The sequence below is a fragment of the Crotalus tigris genome, unplaced genomic scaffold (genome assembly GCF_016545835.1).
Source record: "Crotalus tigris isolate CLP2741 ecotype Arizona unplaced genomic scaffold, ASM1654583v1 scf7180000023720.1715460, whole genome shotgun sequence".
NCBI classification, from domain to species: Eukaryota; Metazoa; Chordata; class Lepidosauria; order Squamata; family Viperidae; genus Crotalus; species Crotalus tigris.
In genome coordinates this window covers 1,368,767-1,394,126 of record NW_024100139.1, presented here as the reverse complement: position 1 = coordinate 1,394,126, position 25,360 = coordinate 1,368,767, and the positions used below count along the sequence as shown (strand labels likewise).

The window sequence follows — 25,360 nt, the reverse complement described above, 5'->3', positions numbered from 1 at the left end:
GTTTTTCCTTCCCAAGCAGGGAATTCGTAGCTGGGATTTTTTCCTCCTTTCGAGAAACTCCAATGTCCTTTGCTTGTCTTCCCGGAAAGGGAGGCAGTTCACCAAGCGCGCGCGGAGCCGTCGAAGTCCGGGCGAGGAAGGAACGTGGAGAGCTGCGGCCCCCAACCCGACGCGCATCTCCCAGTCCGACGGCCGACGGCAGGGGCAGGGCTGGAGCGCGCCTCGAGGGGGCGGGGCGGGGGCCTGCCCGTCCCTCCTCCCTGCCCACCCCGAAGGGCCGCCCGGCCCGGGAGCTGCTCTGCGCCCGGTCGGGGGAGGCAGCCGAGCGGGCGGGCCACGGCGGCGGGATGGGGCTCTCGAGGCGGGCGGCCTGCTGCGCGGGGCTGCTGCTGGCGGCCGTCGTGGCGGCGGGCGCGGGGCTGCTGCTGCGCTTCCTCGACCGTTCCAGGTGCGACCCTCCGCGCTACTGGCACGCGGCTGTAGCCGCGGACACCCGCAGATGCTCGGAGGTCGGCAGGTAGGCAGGAAGGCCGCCAAACAGGGACGGGCGGGACGTGCCGTCGGGGGCCGCGAGCGGGGCGGCTGGCGGCGGGGGATGAACCTTGGTGCTTCTCGCCGCCACCACCGGGCTGCTACGGCGGCGGGGCGGCTGCAGACGGGGCGGGGGGGGGAAGGAGAGAAAACCGACGGGCCCTTTTCAGCGCTTCTCGAGCGCCTCGCGAGCCCAGAGCCGAGCAGGGAAGGAGGGAGGCGGGTGGCTCCGTCTGCCGCCCGGCCGTTTGGGTCGCCTCGCCTAAGCTCGGCTCCCAGGCAGGCCGAGAGGCGCCCGGGAAGCTCGACGCCGCTTCGGAGCCTCCCGCCTTTGATTCGTTTCAGTCGTCGGTTTTCATTGTGCATGCCCAGGCTCACTGCTTGAGATGGCAACCGTATAAAACGTTTAAATAAATATCAAATAATTGTTGACACTTTTCCTAGAGAATGTCATATAGCATACAGTCATGTCATTTGCTGTTATCTTTTCAATAAGTCCTTAACTTTTAAAACTTAGCTGCGTTCATTCTTTGCACTTGCCCCTTATTTATTTGGTTTTGTCTCAACATAGCGTCTAAATGCACACAATTATGATTTACTCAACAAACTAATTGAAAGGAGTTTACAGTAAGATGTGAAACCAGATCCTCTGTTTTGCTTGTTTCCTAGAAAAGAGGGGTTCAGGAGAAGTGGTGTCTTTAAAAAAAATAAACCTCTGTAACTAGACTCGTTAGAGTTCCCTTTGGATGGATTTCAGTTCTGTTGCAATTTTTCTTCCAAGACCAGAGGGTCTTTAGAGACCTTAGTTGTCATTATCTTTCTACTTTGATGGCCTTGTCAAATAGCCTCGTGGTTATCATCTCTGGGATGCCATGCGTTGAGGTCAATGAGCCATAACTCAGTTGGGAAGATTGACTTCAGAGATATTGTATTACTTCTTACTTCCCTCCGTGTAGATGTAGACTCATTGAGTATCGTTTGTATAGATGTAGACTCATTGAGTATCGTTTGTCAGCCAGTTACAAATCCATCTGGTGGTGATGCTGTCTATCACACAATTTTCTAGTTTACCAAGGAGTAGGTTGTGGTCTACTTTGTCGAATGCCTTGCTGAAGTTTAAGTATACTATGTCCACAGCATTTCACTGGTCTACTAAGTTAATCACTTTAACAAAGAATGAAATAAGATTTGTCTGGCATGATCTGTTTTTGACAAACCCATCTTGGCTGCTAGTTATAACTTTGCTTGCTTCAAGGTGTTCTAGCAAAGTTATAAACCATACCTGTTTTAATATAATTTTTATTAAAGATGTGAATTGCAGTAATAAAAGCTAATACAAACTCAGAAAGAGAATAAAAAGTGTAAACAAAAGAAAAAGAAAAAAATGAAATAAAGCAAAAGAAAAATATAGAAAGAAGTGATTTCCAATCTTCCTCACAAGTATAAACAAGTTTGGTAGCTCTTCACCCCATAAAGTTACAAGCAAATCTCTTTTTCCCTATTCCATCTCTTATCTATAAACAAATCCATAAGACATCCGCTTTTCAATCCCGATATCAGCAAAAAGTCTGTAAAGAATTGCCAGAATTTCATAAAAATATATCTTATTATAACCTTAATCAAACAAACCAACTTTATAATTTCTTCCTTTGAAAATCTTAATTTTTAATTAGTTCAAATATTGTTGATCTCTCTGCCATTCTTTATCCCATCACATAAATCCTATCCCATTCTTCAAGGTTTCAGCAATCCTCTTTTGCAAACCCAATGAAAAGACATTATCCAAGTGGATAATGTGGTATGTCGTTCATATTTCTCCTTTAAGTTTTAAACCTTCAGCCAAACCCCATCTGGGTCATTCCCTTGGCCAGTCACTTGTTCCACTTTAAATGCCTTCTCTGTCTTATAGTCTGCATTGCTTTTAATCCAATGTTTATGATGCTATTATTTCTGTAGGATTAGTTTCACATCTGTCATTCCTTCATTAACATCCATCACACTTAGTCCATCCATAGAAGCAAATATTTAGCAATATTGTTGATATTGTGGCTACTAATGTTTCACTCCATTCTTCAAAGTTTAGATTAGACTAGAATCATGGAGTTGGAAGGAATCTTTGAGGTCTCCTAGTCTAACCCCATTTAAGCAGGAGACCTTATACCAGTGTTTCTCAACCTTGACAATTTTAAGGCATGTGGATTTCAACATTGCTGGCTGTGGAATTCTGGGAGTTGAAGTCCACATGCCTTAAAATTGTCAAGGTTGAGAAACACTGCCTTATACCATTCAGACAAATGTTTGTCCAGTGTCTTCTTGAAAACCTGCAGTGATCTCTGTTAATACTTCAAACATTTAAGATAGAATAGAACTGGAAGGGACCTTAGAGGTCTTCTAGTCCAGCGCACCCCCCCCCCCCGCTGAAGCAGGAGAACCTGTACCATCTCAGACAAGTGACTGTCTAGTCTCTTCTTAAAACCTCCAGTGATGAAGCACCCACAATTTCTGGAGGGAAGTTGTTCCACTGGTTAATTGTCCTCACTGTTAGGAAGTTTCTCCTTAATTCCAGGTTGCTTCTCTCCTTGATCAGTTTCCAACCATTGTTTCTTGTCCTGCCCTCTGGTGCTTTGGTGAACAACCTGGCTCCCTCTTTTTTGTGGCAGCCCCTCAAATACTGGAATACTACTATCATGTCTCCCCTATTTCTTCTTTTCATTCGACTAGCCAACCCAAGTCCTGTAGCCGTTCTTCATATGTTTTAGTCTCCAAGCCTTTGATCATCTTAGTTGCTCTTCTCTGACCTTTTTCCAAGGTCTCAACATTTTTTTTAGTATGGTGACGAAAATTGGTTGCAGTATTCCAGGTGTGGTCTTAATAGAGTGTTATAAAGCGGTACTAATACTTTGTGTGATCTTGATTCTATGCCTCTGTTTATACAACCCAGGAGTGTATTAGCTTTTTTGGCTGCTGCTGCTGGCTCATAGTCAAGTGATTGTCCACTAGGACTACAAGGTCCCTCTCACAGTTACTGTTTTTGAGCCAGGACTCACCTAATCTGTATTTATATCTTTAATTTTTCCTGCCTAAATGTAAAACTTTGCTTTTCTCCACATTGAAACTCATTTTGTTGGATAGGGCCCATTGATCCAAGTTTGGCAAGATCTTTTTGAATCCTGAGTTTGTCTTCTGAGGTGTTGGCTATTCCGGCCAGTTTAGTGTCATCTGCAAATTTGATGAGAAACATTATAGTATTTGTGTCATTTTGCAAACTCGAATCCTAAGGCAAAGGCCAAGTTCTTTTTTTTTCCCTTTTCCCCTGGAATCTTTAATCTCTTCAAGTGTCCAATTTAAGTTGTCAGATCTCTAATATGACTAAACAAAATAAGTTAGGTTGCCACACAAAGCTATTTATTTTATATTGTTACTTCTAAAATCTTATGGTAAAAGTGCAATTCTTGTCTGGATCCTTAATTTATTTATAATTTTCTTAGTTCCAAATTTTATTTAGCTTTTTGTCATTTATTTCAAATTGTTCAAGTTCTTAAATTTATAGGTAATTTTTGCTATATTTTTTAATTTTCCCATTTTTCTATTCAAAAATGAAGATAGTCTCACCAGATTTGTCATTTCAAAAATCTCTAGTACTTTTAAGATGGTTAGGTAAGCCATTTCTAAAAGTAGCCTTTAAAAGTCTCCCCCGTTACCATGAGCCTGATGGCTGATTGCTTCATCTGCTGGCACTGAAACCCCCGGGAGAGACCCCTGCCCTGAGGTCTCCTCACAAGGCGCATCCATCTGTGGGCGATTTCCTCTCCTCTCTTCGCCCAAAGAGGTTCTGAAAAATGGGTCTTTGGACTTTGTTGTGGGCATGTTCAGCTCATGACGGAAGTCTACACACCATACTTCAGCTTTTCTGAGATTGTAGTCTCTCTTTCTTAAGTAAGTCCTTAGTGTTGGACAACCAGGTTTGCCTGAATGGAAACATTCTGCATTTAAGACACTTCCTCACCCAATGGAGGGGTTGAGAAAGTGGCGGACCCACAAGCAAAGATCCTGTGCAGTGCCCAGATTCCCTGCCCTCCTCCAATCAACCACAGGGTTGCTATTCTAGCTGAGGGTCCAGCTGCAGAAGTCCACTAGGATCTCTCACTGGAGCCCTTTGCCCTCCACCTCACCGGCTGGAAAAGCCAAGCGAGGAGCAGGATGGAGATGGGGAGGGGCAAGGGGGGAGAGGAGGAGAGAGACACAGGGCAACCAGAGAAATGGAGATGTGAGCAGAGTCTCCCCCAAAGGTGGCAGGACACCCTGCCAAGCAGGCGCTACCCTCCATGCCACCCTTTGCCCCCAAGCAGCCTCACCTCTTCTTCGCCCTCAGGATGGGCCCCCATCAGAGAGAGCTGGCAGCCCCTCCCAGACCTTTGATTACAAGGCAGCGGCTGGTGTGAGCTGCAGCTGAGCCTCACAATTACATTTGTTAGCCTTAAAAGGGGCTCCCTCCCATTCTTCTCAGAAAATATAAGAAGACCCTTCCCCACAGTTCAAATATTGGGGGTAGGTGGACCAGTGTCACTGGAGGCAGCTCCCCATATTGGCTACAGGGTCATCAAGCTGCTGCCCTGCTTCCTGCCTGGTTTGTGGGAAGGAAAAGAGGGTCTCTGCCTTCTTGCCTCCCCCGCTCCATTTGCCCTCTTCCTGAGCGAGAGGGCGGCTTCCGAACAGACCCTTGTATGTTTCACGAAAGGGCTTCCAGGGCTTTTAGAGAGCGTGGGAGGCGCATTCTTCGGAGCACATCAGCCTCCCCCCTTCTTTTTGGAGTAAGGCTAAAGGGGGGGGCACAGTTGGGTCTCAAGGAGGGGCCGGGAGCCTCAGCCACTGTGGCCGGTTTGCTGTTGCCTTGCTGCTTTGCCGACGAACTAGAGCCCTCTCCCCTCCAGCCAGGCCCTGCCAAGCGCTGCTGGGGCCGCTGCCCTCCCTCTGCCTGGGGGACGAAGGGCCGGGTGGGCCCAAAGCCTCAGAGCCGGGGCCTCTTGCAGACAGAAGGGAAGAGGCCAGCAAGTGACTCGGTGGGATCTGCCCTGGGATGTAGTGGGGGGGCAGGGGGGGCAGACAGCCGAGTCCGGCATCGGCTGGACCAGAACCAGAGGCACTTTCCCTTCCCAGGCCAAACGGACCGCTTCCCCCTTCCCTGTGCAGGTTTGGGGGTTTGAAGGAGGGCCACCCGCTCGGGGGCTCTTTGACAGCCGCCCCGTAGTCTAGAAGGTCGGGGAAGGAGGCGGGCGAGCTCGGTGCCCCGAACCGAGAGGGAACTGCGGGACTACACGCTGCCACCTCGCGGTTTCCTCGCCTGGAGGAGACGGGGAGAGCGTGGCCGCTGGAAGGTCGACCAGAGTCCCCAGAAAGCCCTGGAGCCGCTCTAGCTCGTCCCTGCTGGGCCGGTGACTGAGGCTCCCTGCTCAGCTCCTCTGGTTGCCCAACCAGCTAAGGAAGAAGATTAAATTCGGTATAGAGCTGGAAGGGACTTTTGGAGGTCTTCTAGTCCGACCCCTGCTCAAGCAGGACACCCTGTGCAATTTGAGACGTGGCTGTCCAATCTCTTCTTAAAAACCTCCAGTGATGGAGCCTCTACAGCAGTGGTTCTCAACCTTTTTAATGCCAGGACCCCCAACCGGTCATAAGTCGAGGACTACTCAACTGGTGCAGCACCGTTTGCAGAATGGGACTTTTGGCGGGCTCAGCAGGGCAGAGACAGCCTGGACAATCCCTATTGGCTTTTGAAAGCCAATAGAATTAGACTCTATTCAAGAGAGTCTATTCTATTGGCTCTCAAAAGCCAATAGAATAAAAGGGAGTAGCACAGCTAAGAAAAGGGGGGTGAAAAATGGCGACCCCAAATGGGGTCCCGACCCACAGGTTGAGAACCACTGCTCTACAGCTTCTGGAGGCAAGCAGTTCCCCTGGTTAATTGTCCTCACTGGTTATGAAGTTTTTCCTTAATTCCAGGTTGCTTCTCTCTTTGGTCAGTTTCCATCCGTTGTTTCTCGTCCTGCCCTTTGGTGCTTTGGAGAATAAGTTGACCCCCCTCTTCTTTGTGGCAGCCCCTCGGATACTGGAACACTGCTATTATGTCACCCTATTTCTTCTTTTCATTAAACTAGACAAACCCAATTCCTATCATTCAATTGTTTTATCCACCCCCTAATTGTTGCTCTTCTCTGCGCTCTTTCCAGAGTCTCACCATCTTTTTTATAATGTGGTGACCAAAAGTGGATGCAGGACTACAAGTGTGCTACGCCTCCTCCCTGCCTGGCCTCTGTTCGTCTTGATGCAGAAAAAGTCATGGCTGAGATTGAAGAATATTCAGTTGAGACCTCAATTGTGGCAAAGTACTGTCAAGTTTGCCTGGGCAGCATCTTTTGTAACAGCTCTAAAGATGTTTCAGAAGACCTTCACTGCTCCTCGGTAGGAGGAGGAGCAGGATCCCATTGGCAGGATTTGATGATGTGATTTTGGAGGTCATGGGAGCAATTCAGGAGCATCCCGTAGGGATCTATGCAGATGATTCTCTCTCTCCCTCTCCCTCTCCCTCCCTATCCCTCCTATTTATATCTATCTATCTATCTATCTATCTATCTATCTATCTATCTATCTATCTATCTATCTATCTATCTATCTATCTATCTATCTATCATTATTATTTACATTATCATCATCATTTCCAAAGGACAGGACCTGTATGCTTGGTTTCTTTTAACAAATAACTCTTTCAAACATTCTCTTATTTTCAAGCCATTTCATTAACTTAAAAGGATTGAATGTTTGAATGTTATTTCTGTAATGGGTTTCCTCTGCCTTCAGGGCCCACCTTCAGGTACTGCAGGATATCCTTTTCTTGGTGTGTCCCTCAAAGTTGTTTCCGATTTCTAGAGATGCAGAAGGCCTCCATGCCTTTTGCTCTCAGTTGTCATTCTCATTTCCCCGAACTTCCTCCTCCATTTGGTTTCTTCCTTGTGGAGAGTTGCTTCTTTCAGCTTCAGGGCCCTTTCGGTCCAGTGAATCTTCCGTTTTCCTCACGAGCTGAAGTGTGCCCACTCAGTGTTCCAATCTTTGGACTTTCTTTCCCCTAGTGCTAATTTGTCTTTGCTGCAAATATAAGTTAAATTGTTTTGAGAGAGCAAACACGCCAAAGACTTTGTAGTTCAGACGTCTGAATTATGTTGGTTCCTCTTCTGTTTTTTAGGCAGCTCTAGTAGAAAGTCACACAGGGAAAATGTAGTAGAGTCATTGAACACGCTGTCTTCACAAACTTGTTCCAACTTTGGGCCAGTCACTCTCTTTCAGCCCAACATGGGGGGGGGGATTGTTGCTGTGGGAACTAGAAGGGGGGAGGTGTATTAGATATGTTCTCCACCTTTAGTGAGCTATAAAAATAACAAAGGTGGAATATAAATGAACAAACAAATGAACAAACATTGTATTAGCTGCCTCTGTACCGTTTGTTTGCCCAGTGAATTCCCGCTCCAAAATCTGGTTGCCTTATATTCCTAGGCTGCAACTCTGATTTCTCAAGAACAAGCAGGCATTCACTCACTCACAATCAGCAATTATCAGCAACTCTCAGGACACGTGTCTTGTAACAGCAACTGTTGATGAGCCCAATAGCTGAGTGTGCAATTCCTCAGAATCCTTGGCTGTCTAGACATTCTCTACTCTTCCCTGCCCATTCCTGCTGATGAATTGTGTTGCAAGTCTCCTTTGAGCTCTTCTGTTTGCTTAACCAGTGAGGACAAGCACACAAGAGTTGGAAGGGAGAACTGCATGTACTTTGTGGATTCATCTGCATCCTCAGAGACGGTCCACAGTCTTCAGGTGAAGTCCTGCTCCCCACTACAGTTAAATCAGCAGCCACTGGTCACTAGCCTCTGCCTGCTGAAGGGCACCATTGACCCTTCAGGCAGCTGTTGTGATCCAATCTGCCTTCAACAGGCAGAGGCCGGTGAGCCCGTTGTGCTGCCAGGTTTTTGATGTTTCACGCTCTGTCCTCTTTATGCCCCACAGGGACATTTTGAAACGTGGCGGCTCTGCAGTGGATGCTGCTATTGCAGCCTTGATCTGCACATCAGTCCTGAATCCACAGAGCATGGGCCTGGGTGGAGGCATTATTTTCACCATCTACGATGCACCCACAGGTAGGCTCCTCCAAGCTCAAGAAGAAGTGGCCTCCGGTGGGGCCATTAATGTAGCAGCAGGCACTGCTCCTCAGAAAAGGTGGCTTGGTCACTTTTGACTACTTTGAATCATGTTTTTTAAGACCCTGAGAAAATTAAGACAGTGTAATCTACCAACAAACTATAGCTTTAAATGTCGATTGAACACGGGGTTTGTGAGTGAAATAAGAGATTTGAGAGTGGAATCTAGGTAAACTTTGTCAGGACAAAGCTAGATGTTATTCATCACCTCCACAGAAGCTGTGTGGATTTTTCAATGTGTTCTTTGGACTGCAGGGAAAATTGAGGTGCTCAATGCTCGTGAAAGGGCTCCCCAAAACATCACTGAAGGTTTGCTGAAAAGGTGTACAGGCACTTTGCTTCCAGGTAACTCTACAATTCAATAATACCATGGTTTGTATCAGTGGGGCTGGGGAGGAAATGCATGCTTGGGGGACTTGAGACCCTGTTTTTTGATCTATTTGGAAGAATCAACCTGGCAGGTATTACCTTGACCAAGAGATGACCTCATTTCCACTGGAAGAAACATGAAGCTGCCTTGGGATAAGAGCCAGCCCCCCCAAAGGTGGTTTCACCATAGAGGCAGATTGTGTAAGATGGCATCAACACATTGGCTGGCCTCACCCCCCCCCCAAAAAAAAAACCCTTACAAGTGTCTTCAGTCCAGTGTGTGAATCAGGTTGAGTTTTGCAACCCATGATTAATGGCTTAAGGTGTTGCCACTTAGATGCCCTAAGAGTGATAGGATTTCACATGTCAATCAATCAATCAATCAGAATAGAGCTGGAAGGGATCTTGGAAATCATCTATATAGTCCAACCCCATGATCAAACAGGAGATCCTATACCATTTCAGACAAGCGACTGTCCAGTGACTTTAAATACCTTAAAGACTTAAAATGTGGAGGAACTTAGCCTCTTTAACCCCAAAGAGGATTCCTTAAGCAAACATACAGGTGGGCATTCATATCAACAGCCATTCTCTTCTGACTTATGACCCTTAAAAACATCAACCATACTTGCATCTGAAAGGGTTTTGCTAGAATGAGTGATCAGGTAAGTCAGTGTTTTTCAACCTGACTGATTTTAAGATGTGTGGCTGGCTGGTTGGCTGGGGAATTCTGGGAGATGAAGTTCACACACCTTATCAAGATTGCTAGGGTTGAGAAACACTGAGGTAAACACTCAGATTTTTTTACTAATAATTTTGGTATGTTTTTACAAGTCACAAGGGAGTTCTGGAACTAACCCAAGCAATCTATTAGTGAAATTAGGGTGAAATATAGAAAAGTAATTTGAGGAGACTCTGCATTATCCATAATGCCTTCCTTCGACAGGGTCTCAATGGATCGCTATTCCTGGGGAGCTTCGTGGTTATGAAGAAGCTCACCTACGCTATGGCAAATTGCCATGGAAGGACCTTTTTGAACCCACCATTGAGATGCTTGGCCTTGGAATCCAGATACCAGAGGTTTTGAGCCAGTTTCTGAAATTCCTGGAGTCGCCTTTGAAGAACTCGTCCTTATGGTGAGATCAAACTTTTAAATGTGGGATTGGCCAATGGCAGGCCAGTATCCTGTTTGGATCTTTACAGCAGGGCTTTTCAACCAGTGGTACAGGTACCACCTGTGGTACTTTGGCACCTGGCATGTGGTACGTGACCATCCTAGAAAAGTGGCAGCAGGGGAGGGGAATGAGCTGAACTGGTGGCAGCACCGCACAAGCCTGAATGAGAGATGGCTGGAGCTGCAGGGCTGTCAGGGCTCAACGGAAGTGCCAGGATCAGTGCCAGGCTCCAGCTGGAGCTCGGCGCTGATCCTGGCGCTTCTGAGCCCAGAAGAAGCGCCGATCAGCTGGAATGTTGCAGCATCTCCAGGGTCTTGTGATTTACATTCAGATGCTTGGCAACTAATTCCTATTTATGAAGGTCACAGTGTCCCAGGGTCATGTGAAGTGACCAAAACTTGCTGCAACCACCCAGCAGATGGGGGGAATAAAAACCAAACACACCCCCACCCCATCCCTGCTGCCAGTCCTCACAACAGTGAAAACCTCGGACAGGAGGAAAAGCGCAGCCGGGCGGGCAGGCGAGTGTCTTGCTCAGCTGTGACTTGGGGGACACTTTTTTCAGTGCCATTGTAACTTTGAACAGTCACTAAGTGAACAGTCACTAAGTCAAGTACTACCTGTACTTTGTCACTTTTTTCCATTTTTTGGGGGGGTCATCAAGTTTTTGACACCTTGCTAAGTGACTGGTAGTACTCAGATATTGCCATATCCAAAAAATGGTACAGTGGGTGAAAAGGTTGAAAAGCTCTGCTTTACAGCAATGCTGAACATAGCCAGGCTACGAAAGTTTTCTATAATCCTTTTGCCATAGTTGCCCATCACAAAATAATGCTTGCTACTTGGAAGAATATTCTTAGAAATATGAAACTATCTTTAAGGTTCTCTAGTATGAACCTCCATATTCAGCTTCTGATGAGCCACAAGTTCAAGTCTTTTCATACCTCTTGATATCAACTCGTCTTATACGTGTACATTTGATTTCTGTTTTCTAAGTGAAAAACGGAATCTCTTATTTTCAGCCAACGTCTTTAATCCTTGAGCGTTTTTAAATTCAGTTCCTGTCTTTTAATCATTCTATATTTCACCGAATGCTATATGATCTGCAAATCTGATATCCATCCCTTCCACTTTTTTATTCTAAACCTTGTGGTACCTCTTAGTACAACCCTCCAGTTTGATTAGGAACTAAGGATATCTGAGTATAATAAAGTCAACAGTTGACCATGTTTAATTAAGTTGCTAATTAAAATATGGGATACACTATCAACTGCTGTGCCCAAATAAGTTACATTGTGATAATATTCCTGTTACTCCCCTTATTTGATTTATATAGCTCTCCATCTCACACAAGTGACTTTGGGTCTGCAGGACCCTGCTCAGCGTCAATAAGAACCAGCCATCTGACCTTAGTAGTGGGGGGGGGGGGAGACAGTCAGATCGTCAATGCCAATGCCTTGCAAAAACACTGTCCATAAAATTACTCAGTAAAAAAGGAAGGTAGATGGATAAAGCCTGTCATTCACAAATCTCTGCTGATATCTAGGTAGTATTGCTTTGTTTCCAGGTTGCGCCCAGGCTGATCCCCTCTAATCGCTCCCAGGCCTCCCTTGCTTGACTGGCATGCCCTCCCCCTCCCCTTTGGAAAGAGGGACCTTGGCCTTATCCTTCCAGCTCCCCAAGAAGGATCAGGATAAGCCTTGATGGGGAAATAGTTCGCTTGGTCTTTCTTATCTCTCTCTCTCCCCCCTGCTGTCCCCAAGCTATCTTTACTGAGGCCCAGCATCATTGTTTGCCTATAGGCCTGGCCTAGCAGCACCTCTTCTTGCCTAGTTGTAGGGGGTGGGTGGGTGTGAAGAGAGTCAGCCTTTTCCTTCCCTTTCGGTGGGGGGGGAAGGCATGCTTCTACATGGCATGCCAGGGGGAGTAGCCGCCACAGCCCCACTTTCAGGGAAGGGGCAGGGGGGAGCCTGCCCTCTACCCTCTGGCCATCGGGAGCTTCAGCTGTTCCCACCGCAGAACCTTTAGTCCCACAGAAATGGAGAAGACCCACACATCAAGGCAATATCTGGAAAGGCATGGAAAGCGTACTCGCCCAGAGTGATCCTAAATGCAGTCCCAGGAGAAATGGACAGGGAGTCCTGGACTTATGACCACAATTGAGCCAAAAAATTTCTGTTGCTAAGCGAGACAGCTGTTAAGTGAGTTTTGCCCCATTTTACAACCTTTCTTGCCACAGTTGTTAAGGGAATCACTGCAGTTGTTAGGTTAGTAACTTGGTTGTTAAGTGAATCTGGCTTCCCCTTTGACTTTGCTGGTCAGAAGATCAAAAAAGGTGATCACAAAACTCGGACACTCCAACCATCACAAATATGAGTCAGTTGCCAAGCTTCTGCATTTTGATCACATGACCATGAGTTAAGTGTGAAAACTGGTCATAAGTCACTTTTTTCAGTGCTGTTGTAATTTTGAATGGTCACTAAATGAAGTCACAGATTCCCTATATTTAAAGGAAAGTCATATCTGGCCACAGATTCTTGGGCGTTAACCAGAGCTGGTTGTGTGTAGAGGCTAAATCAGGACTTCCCCAAAGAGGCCCCAAGAGCAGGAACCGCTCGCTGACCGCTGTCCTTCTTGGCCTCCCTTTCAGCCAACTGCTTTGCAATGACCGAGGAGCTGTCCTGAGCCACGGAGAGGACTTACGCTGGGCAGCCCTAGAGAAGACCCTCAGAGCTGTGGCAAAAAACGGGGCCGAAGAATTCTACACTGGGAAGACGGCAGAAAAGTTAGTGCAAGATGTCAGAGCTGAAGGTAGGGCTAAGTTGCACGGTTCCTTTTGATGTTCCTGCCACTCACGAAGTAAATAATCTGCAGTTGTTTCATGCTGGGGCGATCTCTGAGCCTGGGATCTGAGCAATGCAGCCACTCAGGTTCTGTGAACTGGGGCAGTGACAGACCCTCGGCCGAGAGAGGGGGAGCCTGTGCCTGTGGGTGCTCTTGCCTGACCTGTCTGACCTCCCTTATGCCCTTCACGTCCCCTTCAGAGGGGCTGGGGAGATGCTGGAGTAGAGAGAAAAGGCTCTCTGGGGGCATGGCAGCTTCTCTGCAGGCACTTTTCCTTCCAGCAAGCTTTGGAGGCCTGGTCAGGCGGGCTCCCTCTTGTCCAGAGGCCTTCCACAGGCCTCTCTGGCAGTCGTGGCGTGAGTCCCCTCGGGTCTCACCACAGCTGGAGAATAGGAAGTAAGCAGGGAGGATTAATGGATAACTGGTAGCAGAGAAGGCAAAATCGGCTCTCGCTCTGTCCTGCTTTTCACAACAAGATAAAGAATAAGAGGAAGCAGTGAGTTACACAGGTTTGTAAATATGTCCTATGGCTTCTAGAAAATTTTCCCTTTTGATTTTCCAGTCAACAGTTTGGGAGGACAAGATTCATACTGTTTTTTTGCTGAACTCACGGCTCTGATATTTCAGAGAAGCCCCCTGCCTCCCTAGTTACTGCAAGCGCTTTAGGTCAAAATGGGAGCATTGATGAATATTGAAATTGTAACTAGCAGTTTGGGTGACATAAATGGGTCGGCCACGGGCTCTTCCCCCCAGCCATCCATGAGTTCTTAAGCCAGTAGAAAACAGCGCTGTTCTTACTTCTGGAATGTGGACACATGAAAGTCAGGCTCATTTCACGTACGGATTTTGCATTACCTTCAAAGCACGCTAAGCTCATTTTCAAAAACAGCCAAAAACAGCCAAAAGACATCAGGAAATTTATTCTCCCCCACTTCCCTTTGGGGCCCCTCCACTACCCCCGTTGGTCAGCAGCTGTTCGGACTGCTCCAAGACCTGGTCTACAGAGGAGAAAGTCTCCGTGAAGAGAGCCCAAGACTCCCACTGCCCAAAGCAGAGAGAAACTAGAGGAGAAGAGAGGCTGACCCAGCCTGGAACAGCTCTAGGACAACTCGCCACGGCCAACTCACTGCGGGACAATTCAACAATGTATTAATCATTTCATTCAGTTATTTTTATTATTGGTGACCATATTGTTCTTGAAATATTGGTAACTCTTGACTTTATTATTATTGGCCACGGTCCCATTGAAATAAATTTAACTTTTGTATTTGTTGAATTGTCCCTTGGTGACTTGTCCCATTCCGGCCTGGAACAGCCAAGAGGTGCCAGGATCCGTCCAACCTGCAGGGATCTCTGCACCTGTGAGGTCACAGCCATGCAAAATGGACGTTGGGGTAAGGGAAAAGGCGGTACTTTCTCACCAGCACAGCGAAGGATGCTGTAAAGTTGACTGAGACTTGGGCTGCAGATAAGAAAAAGAAAATTGTGATACATTCATATTTGTACCACAGTTTGGTTCAAGAGGGGAAGGGCCCTGTAATGGCTAAGATAACCAGTGGTTTCCAAAATGGCTCTCACATGAAGTTGCACAGAAGTCCACTTTAATTATGGATACGTAATCCAAGATCTTCTCTCCAGAAAAAGGGGCAGAGAAGAGTGAGCTGCTGATAGTTTTGAAGGCTGCCTGTTGGTCACCATGGCAACTCTCAGGCTCAGACCTGCTCCTAGTCTGCAGACTTCAAGGAGAGAGAGAGAGAGAGAGAGAGAGATATCACCATGCACCTCCTTTCTGAAAAGTATCACCTCCTAGGAGGATTGAAAGATTCATTCTTTTTTGCCAACATTGTTTAGGTGGCACTTTGACAATGGAGGATCTCAAGAATTACCATGTTGAACTGGTGAAACCCTTGAATATGTCATTGGACAAATATACCATATTCTCAGCCCCGAGGCCAGCAGCCGGAGCAGTCCTTTTCTTCATTCTCAATGTCCTAAAAGGTAAATGAGCAAAGGGCAGCTCTTGGCCCCCAGGGGCCTCTTGATTAACCAAGGTAGGGGCCAGCTGGGGAAGAACCACAGTTGGCTTTTGGGTGGTGAGGTTCTTGTGAGACCAGATGGGGAAGGGCTCTTCTTGGAGACTAGCTTGGAAATTCATCATCGGTGACAGTCCTTTAGCTGTTCTGGTGGGCTGGCAGTAAAAAAAAAATGTGGTCCATTGCAACTTATTCCACAAGTCAAGCACCAGGCTTCTGCAACAGGCTTTGAGCCTTCCCAAAGAGGGCTGCCCTTCCTCCTAAGACACGGTTTCTCATCTTTAAGACATGTGGACTCAACTACCTGCTTGGGAATTCTGGGAGTTGTCAAGATGGAGAAACCCTGTCTTTGGGACTTGTTCAAGGCTAGGAACCCAGAATTCTACCTGCCCAGAACTGAGGGATGGGACTGCATCTGGGTCTTTACTGGCTTTAACAGGAACTCGGGGTGATTGCTGTCTGAGAGTGGGGCACTGCTGCAGCATTTATTCAAGACCAAACGATTGCACAGAAGCTTTTTTTCCAAAGCAGAATTGTTAGCTCATGGCATAAAGCAGATGATTCTGGAGGAAACCCAGTATGATGCTGCCTGCCAGAGTCAGATTAATGTGATATTGCAGCATCTATTCAAGATACAAAGGAGGGCTGCACAGAGGCTTCAGCAAGAGAAGAGGGAATAGAGGGGTTTGGGTTTTCTTTTGTTTACAGAACTTGAGTTCTTTTTGTACAACAATTTTCTGTGGTTAACTACTTGCTCTTCACCTCCAGTAACTGTCATTACAATTATTCTGTGATGTTGAAAACCACTCCTTGCCCTGATGGTTTTCCAGAATATTAATATAAAAAGTATATAAACTGTGGTGGCACAGTGGTTAGAATGCAGTACTGCAGGCTACTTCTGCTGACTGCCAGCAATTTGGCAGTTCGATTCTCACCGGCTCAAGGTTGTCTCAGCCTTCCATCCTTCTGAGGTCAGTAAAATGAGGACCGAGATTGTGGGGGGTCAGTATGCTGACTCTGTAAACCGTGGACAGAGGGCTGTAAAGCACTGTGAAGAGGTATATAAGTTTAAGTGCTATTGCTATTGCTATATTGATCTTTTTTTGTTTTTTGTTTTTCTTCGATAGGAATATGTTTTTTCCAAAGCCACCCACATTACTTTGGTTTTAACGAGGCAAGTTATTCTTGAGCTGAACATGAATTCCACTATAATTATTATAAATTGTAGCATGCTACAATTTCATCAACTTTGGCTGGTTGATTAAATTAGAGTATATAATTATACAGCAATGGATTTTTGATCCGTTGTTGTTTCTGATACTGTACTTTAATGCCGTTCTTGTTTCCTCAAATTAGAAAAGATATGAGTTAATTTCTTTGCATGCTCTGATAGAGTTCCTTGATATTTTAAAATGTTTTTTGACTCAAACTTCCCCAAACTTTTCATATTGTGGTTTGATACATTTTATTCAACCCTTAAGTAATGAGTTAGTGAGTGGTTTGCCATATAAGGATGGCTTTCTTTTTGTAATTTGCCTTTAAACCTTCAGTCTGTATAAACAGAAATTCTGAATATAGACTTGGTCTACGTGATTTTTGTGGCCACTTTGAACTCCACAATTCTATGATTTTATGATAATAGAACTGAGTAAACAGCCAAACATAAGATTTTACTATATGCTTTCTTAAATTTTATACTCCTAATCTCATTTAATGTCATTTTGAATTCTGTCTATAAACTTGAATAAATCAGCTTCAGTACTCTTATATTATAATAATAACTGTAGAAACAATCAAGATTTTAGGCTGAATTTGTTTATCTTGGGCTAAGGATTTCCAGGAATTCTTCTCAGCCAGGACATGGAAGGGAAGATAAATGTAACTAGGAGGAATTTAATTCCAGACTTAATCGACATCACGCAAAGCCTTCCTGTAAAGAGCGTGTTAAACTAATTTCCAAGATATCAAATACATTTCCTTCCTCTTACAAGATTTTACCTTTGAGAAAGGTAGTTTTACCCATCTCCTGTCTTCCAGCTGGGCCTTCATCAGAGGTTGGTCAGTGGATGGAACAGGGAAATTCAGTGTTTAGGTCTTTAGGCTCACCCTGAGAATTATTACCTGGAGGTCTGAGCAGGAATCGGAATCCCTGCTGGGAAGGGTGCTGCAAGAAGGCAGATGCCTGGGGCCCTTCCCCATGAAAACTTTGTTTATGGGATAATTCAATTTAAAAACAAGATCCAAAGATTTGTTTTTAGTGAAGTGAGACTTTAATAACATTGTTGTTTTGTAACCATTCAGTTCAAAGAGAGCTGGTTTTTTTTGGCAGAGATGAAAATAAGCTCGATCTATCTCAGTTTAAATGTAAAATTTTATTTTTTGGGTCCAGTGGTTGGCCAACACCACCCTGCAACGAGGAAGGTCATTTTCCAGCTGATTGTTTCTGCAGAAACAGAGAGCCTGGCTCTTGGAACAGAGTTCTAAATGAATTGCCCGGAGTAAAAGCTGGCTCAGATATTTATATAGAAAGTTTATTATTTAAAGCATGTCAATCGATGTGACTTTTTTTCTCAAGGCTAGTGTTCACACTCGGTTGATTACGTTCGTCATTTCTGCTCCAAGATTCCATTTGTCCTATTTAGTACAAGATTACTCACAATGGGTTCTTGTGAAACCTTCCTAATCCTATCTCTTTATCAGGACTTGTCTGCCTGTCGGTGTTTGTTAGTTTCTCAGCTGGCAAAATGAGGCTTAGATAGTCCAGTGCATAATTTAATCAGTTCTGACTTTTGGTGGCTCATTTCTACAGAGTTTGACTGATTCCTGCCTGATACTGTTTAAAGGCATTCGCTGAAACCTTTTCTTGTGAAAGGGATTCCTTTCCTAGGGAAGTTATCGCCTTTGTTCATTGGGAAGTAACCTGCAGACAGCAGGAGCTGGTTCTCCAGGTGCTAGCTCGTCCAGACACTTCCTGGGTTTTTTGAGAGGGTGCTTTTGTGTTGCTGTCTTTAGGATTTAAAGGGAAACCTCCCTATTTGAAGGATTTCTTTACTTTATAGTGTAACGATGCTAAGAAAAAGACTCAGGCATGTCTTGAGCAGAAGTTTGAAGCTTCAAGACACAGCTTCACATAGCTTGACAAAACTCTGAGTTTATTGTTTCTTATATACTTTTTACATACATAGGCTTTACCATTAACTGCTGACATTTTACATTTAGAAGTTTAACCTTTAGTTGTTGACATAAAGTAATTGAAAAATTCCTTCATATAAGCAATTATTTTCTAGTAACACATTACCTGTTGAGAGCAGGTAAAAACAAATACAGGTAAATTAGAAAAGGAGAAAGAACTGATAAAGACAAGAAGAGATAAAGACAGGAAGAGATAAGGGGGAACTTAAAGCATATTATTTATTTAGGTAGGTAAGATATTAAGTCAAAAGGGGGTGATCTTTTGGCTGCTTCCTTAGGACAAAGGGTATCAAAAGGTTATGAGGTTTGTGGGGGGCAATGCATGGTAGTTTGCTGCGCGCGCAAATTCCCCCACATTATAGTCATCATTTTATATTCTTACGCTATCGGGCTATTACAAATATCGTCACTGGTTTTGAATTCCACAGCTTTGGAGGACTTTTAATTGCCTTATAAGTCAATAATCTTTCTTCATAGGAAACTGGAGCTAATGAAATTTATATTAGTTATTACATGGTTTCTAGAATAACAAGCCTGAAACACAGTTAAACAATGTGAAATCAATTTCCTGTGAACTGCAGGTAATATAGCAACAACCAAACATGAATCTAAGGGACATTTAATGTTGCGATCACCTTGCTGCTGGAGATTGGAATATTAACTCTTTTGATTTATTCTGATCCTATTACCTCATCTGAGGCTCTCATCAATGGGATTATTAATGTTTTGGGCTCAATTGCTGCATCTTAAGAATGCAAATGTTCTTCTTAGTTGCATCCATGGTGTTGGGAGTAAAGATATCAAGAGCTGACAAGTGGAAACAATATTCTTCCGTCTACAGAATTTTGTTATTTAGTTGAGCATAACAAAAGTACAGGTAGTGCTCACAACCATTTGTTTAATGACTGTTCAAAGTTATGACGGTGCTGAAAAATGTGAATGATTACTGCACTTAAGACCGTTGCAGTGACCCCACAGTTAGATGATCAAAATTTGGCTCCTTGACAACCGGCGTATATTTACAACACTTGCAGCATCCCAGGGTACCATTTATGACTTTCCTTCTTTTTTTTAATTGAAAATTTATAAGATTTTACAATACAAAAACAAAACAGTTTTCCCCATCTCTCCCCAACCCTCCCCTTCCCTCCCCCGACTATCCCAGAGCTGGATATAGGCTTAATTAGAATTTCTTCAAAAAATCTTAAGAAAAATATAAAATATAAATAAATCTAGATACATTACTTAAACAAATTACTAAATAATTAACAACAATATATATGTTAAAAAAAAGAAAAACATAAATACCAGAAAAGAAGAAAAAAAAGAAATACATAAAAAATATGAAAAGAAAATTAACTTTTCAATATAAGTTATAAAACTATAAACAAATCTAAATACATTACTTAAACAAGTTATAAAATAATTAAAGGTAATATATATATATATAAAAAGAAAAATAAAAAAGAGGAAAATTTATGACTTTCCTATGGGGTTTCCAACAAGAAAAGTCAATGGCGGAAGCCAGATTCACTTAACAAATGTGTGATTCACTTAATTACCATGGCAAAAAAAATTAAAATCAGTCACAACTCACTTAATGACCATATGAATTAGTGATAAAAATTCTGGTCCCAGTTCTGGTTGTAGCAATAACAGTAGCCCTTAGACTTATACACTGCTTCACAGGGCTTCACTGCCCTCTCTAAGCAGTTTACAGAGTCGGCCTGTTGCCCCCCACAATCTGGGTCCTTATTTTACCAAGACCAGAAGGATAGAAGGCTGAGTCAACCGTGAGCTGATCAGGATCGAACTGCTGGCAGTGGAATGCAGAGTCAGCCTGCAATACTGCATTCCAACCACTGCGCCATCACCGAATGTTGGAATGTAAGTCGAGCACCACCTGTAAATATTTTTTTAAGTCTGTTGATGGGTAGGTCATCCACAACTCTCCTTGTCTTTCAGGGTTCAATTTCACCAAAGTGGTTCTGGAAGAACCAAAGGGAAAAGCAAGGGCCTATCACTACATCGCAGAGACCTTGAAGTTTGCCAATGGCCAAAGAGCAAAATTAGATGACCCCAATTTTTCTAAAATAAATGAGGTGGGTCTTTCCTGGGGCTGCCTTCAGATTTTTGGAATCACATTAGGGTCAGCAGCTCAGTGCCCACTTGCGTGTGTAGTAGGTGTGTGTCAAAAACTGGTACTTTGCTCCCAGGGTCTTTCATCTCAGATGATAAGGGCAACGTTCTTACTGTTTTTTAAACTTCCAGATGAGTGGAAGTTAATATCTATTTTATTCTTTACTTATTTACCATTCCTAGCCAGTATTTCCAAACCATAATTGTCCCCTAAACATTATAAAATGACCTGGATATTTTTATTTTGAAGGGAGCAAATGGCCCTGAGCCATTTCACAGCACAGAAAAAGATGTGCCAACTGTTAGGTAACATCATAAAATCAGCATTTAAAGGCGGAGTGCCTGACCTTTCGGTCCTCAACACTGCTTGCACGTGATATGAAAAGAGAGTTCTGAATTTCTAATTAATATGCGAAAAACTGATTTTTGCAACAGCTCAGAGAAGTCAAATAAAGATAAAAAGTTCAAATCTACAAGCAGAATAAGGAAAACATAAAAGTTTTCCTTATTTCATATTGTATGAAGGTGCGGAAGGATAAGAGGGCAGCTGTTTAATTTACAGCAGCTCTGACTGAGACTCTGGCACACCACCCTGTGTGCTCATGCAGCAAAGGGAGTCTTCCTTTTCCTGGGTGCCCCTCCCCTCGCCCTGGGCCCAACTTTCTCTGCAATGGGCTGTGTGGTTCAGTTGCTGGGAGAGGAGCTCTGAGCCTTCAGCTTCCCTTGCTCCACTCCAGAAACTCCACTTTCTGTTCACAGCCGTCCTGGCTTCTGAGCATTTTGGAAAGAGGTCTCGGGGCCACCCCTGGCAGTCTCTTTCCCTGACTGGAATGCCCACCCTTTCAGGAGGTTCTCCACGAGATGATGTCAGATGCCTTTGCTGACCACATCAGGCAGTTGATCGACGGCCGGGGCGACCACCCAGCCAGCCACTATGACCCTGCCCAGCTGAGAATGGCCCCTTTTGGCACCTCCCACGTGGCTGTTTTGGCAGAAGATGGGAGTGCTGTGTCAGCCACCAGCACCATCAACCACCCGTAAGTGGGGGCAGCTGTGGACCAGCGATGCTAAGGGCAGCCTTGACCATTTGGCCCTCTGTGTCCAGGAGTTCTCACCCTTAGTTTTGTTGCTAATTGCCGCCACCTTCCAGTTAGAGTCTCTGCAGAAGCACCTGTGGTCGCTCCATTGAAAGCCACTCCCACCCAGTTGCCGAGTCCACCCACAATTCCATGTGTGAAGCTGACCCACCAGTGGGGCTTGTGCTCCTCACGGCCATCGGTTCCAGGAACAATCCTGCTCCTCCTTTGTTAACTGAAGGTCCCACAGGCAAAACTTGTAAAATGTTGGGGAAGTTGCTCGTCAAGGCCTGTCCCTCCAGAGTCCCCTCCCAAGAGCTTCTCAGCCGGCAGAGAAGCTTTGCCTCCTCAAGGAGAGGCCTTCCTTCCTTCCTGGCAGACGTGCCCAGAACACCCAGTCTGAGGGGGAGGCCATTGCTGAGGCTGGCAGGAAAGGGGTTCTCTGAGGGCACATGATGCAAGCCAGAGAAAAGAGCAATAGCACTTAAGACTCATATACCGCTTCACAGTGCTTTTATAGCCCTCTCTAAGCGGTTTGCATTTTGTCCCCAATAATCTGGATCCCCATTTTACCGTTCTCGGAAGGATGGAAGGCTGAGTCAACCTTGAACTGGTCAGGATCGAACATCCCTTTCAGAGAATGCCTCTGGGGCCTATGATCCTTGCAGGACCTTCCCATCTCTGTTCCAGGAGGCTGGTAAGGTACCAGCTGAGCCCCCTGGAGTCCCAGTCAGAGGGGCTACCTGAGGCCACACAGCCAGATTCACAGCAGCCTCTTGATCAATGCATTCCCGACCATGTTCTCCCCTCCCCATCTGCTTTCTCTCTGCTTAGGTTTGGCTCAATGGTCTATTCGCAGCAAACTGGGATCATCTTAAACAATGAGCTGGCTGATTTTTGCATGAAACGGTCTAGTGAAAACATTTCTCCAGGTAAAGACCACTGCTCCCCCCCCCCAAAGAATCACACTGAACTCTCTGGTCTTCCTCAGAGGCTAGAATTGCTGAGGACGTGTGTAAGCGTGCTGCTACCTTATGCGTGGGTGTTGGGTTTCCTAAGGTGGATCCTGTAGGGAGCCAATACTTTGGGGTCCTTGGTGCTCTCTGAGCTTTGTTGATTTATTACAGACATTTCATTACTTGATGATGATGTTACCTAGTTTGGTAATTAAAAGTCTGCAAGACACCAACCAAGCCCAGAGAGCACCAAGGACCCCACAGTTCAACCCTGCGCTACAAAGATTCTCTTCTATCAGCTAACATTTTATCCTATTCTCCCCCCAGGAGAGATGCCTCCCTCCTCCATGACACCATCCATTCTTCTTTCTAAAAATGGGAAGTCCAAGCTAATAGTAGGTGGCTCAGGTGGGCCCCTCATTATCCCTGCTGTAGCCCAGGTAAGGCATGGAAGCCCCCTGCCTTATACAAGAGCCGCCCTTGAGGATGGCCCAGAAGCTTTCATTAATGAGCCCCACCCTGCAGAGTCCAGTTCAAAGCCTTGTTCCGGGGCTGCCCCACCCCCCGAGTGTTTTCCTCTAGTTCTGTGATTTTCCTGGAAGAAGCTGTTCTTCTCCTCAGCTGAGAGGTAGCCAGGGGTTTCCCTTCACAGCAGCCTGTGGGATTATTTTTCCCATGGTCAAGTTTTACTCATGTTTCCATGCAGTCAAATCCCTTGCAGTTACAGGAATATGCAAACTCCTGTGGGAGCGAGAAGCACTTGACCTTCTGTGGCTGAATAGACATTGCAGTTCAAGCAATGAGAGAGCTTGGGGCAAAAGATTACCTTGATATAATTTAATTTAATTGCATCCACTGAATGCTCCATGTGAGGATGCTCCTGGCCAGAGGTCTCTTTCAAAGGACTCTCTGTTGCAGGCCATCGTCAATAAGTTATGGTTTGGGTATGATCTGGATCAAGCCATCAGAGCGCCCATCCTCTATGCCACTGGTGGTGGCTCCGTTCTAGTGGAGAAGCAGTTTCCACAGGTGAGATGCGGACCTGATTCTTGGCTTTTCTCTCTCTCTCTCCCTCCACCCCCCCCCCTAAATTGGTGGTGGGGATCTCGTGTCCTGCACAAATGCTCACAGCAGCAAGGCTGGGTGAAAGAGTCCTCCTTGAGGAGAACCACCTCCATTACTTCCCAGCCTTGGTCAGGTTCTTATTCCATGAAGCCCGTCTGGGATTCCTTCCCCTGTCTCATTGTGGGAGGCATTTGTTGAGGGGGAGGGGAGATGCTCATGGAGCTCAGCTACTTTGCCAGCTTTCCAATAAAGGAAAAGAAATAGAACAGGCAAGAGGAAGGCTCCATCCCTTCTGCCTGCCCCCATCCCTCAGCAGGGCATTCCCTCTGTCTTCTCTTAGGTGAACAAGAAAATGGAAGGTCAGTCATTTGCTTTAGGAAGGGTGGAGGGTGAAAGTGGGGAGACAACTGGGACACAGAGAGAAGAGGGGTCCAGCTGGAGACTTGGAGAAAGAGGTGTCCAGAATAGCTCCCTTGTCTGTTACTTGGATAGAAAAGTCCCCAATAACTTCAGAAACTTATTTTGAGGTATTTTGGGCAGCTCTGCAGCGTCTTCCTGTGCTGGAATTCCCTACCCGGCTGATCTTCCCAGAATCAGACGTTAGATTGTCCAAGTCCTGATTCTGGGATTCAACTCAGTGGGTTTCACAGCCATCCAGTCTCTGAAGACCCCCAACAAAGCAGAACTCACCACTTCTTGGGGCAGCCTGTTCCACTGGCTTACGACTTGCAGTGTCAGGAAGTTCCTCCTATGCCTAGCCTGAGCCTGCTGCTACCTGCTAGTGGTAATCCACTCACTCTGGTCCTGCCCTGTGAGTCAGTGGAGAGAATGAGGCTCGTGTACCCTGAATTAGAACAGCCTGTTCTGCATCTGCCCAGGTCTGGCCAGTCCAGCCTTCTCCCGAAGGGTCTTCCGGGCTGCCTCGTCTCATTGCCCAGGCCCCCCTTCCTAACATGGTGGCCCAAAGAGCTGTGCAGGAGGTCTTTGAAGGGGGCATGTGGGGCTTACCGTTGCTTTTTTTCTTTCTCTGCAGAACCTCACGACCGCTTTGATCACCCTGGGGCACTCAGTCCACACTGCAACACATGCCCTGAATGTGGTGCAGGGCATCTCCCAGGAGGGCGCCTGCATCTTCCCTTATTCTGACTGGAGGAAGCGAGGAGAAGCCTCCGGCTACTAGAAGCAGGGAGAAGCGTGGCTAAACTCTGAAGCAACTGTTCTCCTTCTCTGCCGGTTTTGCCATCAGCCTTTGGATGCATTCCTGTGCAAACCACACACACTCACTCACACAAACACACACACAGCCCAAACTGTGTTCTACATTTCTCCTCTGTCCGACCTAACTCCTGCTGAAAGTTGCCCTGCAACTGGACCTTATATCCACACACACACACACACACACACACACACACACACACACACACACACACGAACGAGACGGTCGAAGCTGAGCCACACGTCCGTCTCCTGCGAGTCTAGAGGTTGAGGGAAAGGGGGGCAGGGCTGAAGTAGTCTCTTCTCTGTCCTGAGATATAATGTCCTCCTGGAACCACGGAGTGTCTGTGGCTGATGGAAGCCGAGGATGCCCAGTGAGAAAGACTGAGACTGGCATAGGTGGGAAATTACGTGACTGAGCCTGAATTTGGTAGGAACCCAGAATCCCCACGGAAAGCCCCCCCCCCCTTCGGGACCTGGAGAGAGCAGAAACGCTGCAGCCTGTGTGGCGGAAGCTCTTCC

The 25,360-nt window shown here is 45.9% G+C and overlaps 1 protein-coding gene across 2 annotated transcripts; it reads left to right on the top strand.

Annotated features, from left to right (window-relative positions):
* The first annotated feature begins 189 nt into the window (after positions 1–189).
* GGT5 (gamma-glutamyltransferase 5) lies at positions 190–25,245 on the top strand. 2 transcript variants are annotated; one of them, XM_039321126.1, is made up of 12 exons: positions 190–517; positions 8,584–8,714; positions 9,030–9,119; positions 10,090–10,279; positions 12,969–13,129; positions 15,014–15,160; positions 20,353–20,489; positions 21,373–21,563; positions 22,437–22,534; positions 22,886–22,998; positions 23,477–23,587; positions 24,657–25,245. In XM_039321126.1, the coding sequence occupies exons 1-12, from the start codon at positions 348–350 to the stop codon at positions 24,801–24,803; spliced, it is 1,686 nt and encodes a 561-aa protein (XP_039177060.1). In that variant the 5' UTR covers positions 190–347; the 3' UTR covers positions 24,804–25,245. The 2 variants fall into 2 exon arrangements, with proteins under 2 accessions (XP_039177060.1, XP_039177061.1); XM_039321127.1 differs by lacking the exon at positions 190–517 and adding an exon at positions 7,934–8,394.
* The last annotated feature ends 115 nt before the right edge of the window (positions 25,246–25,360 follow it).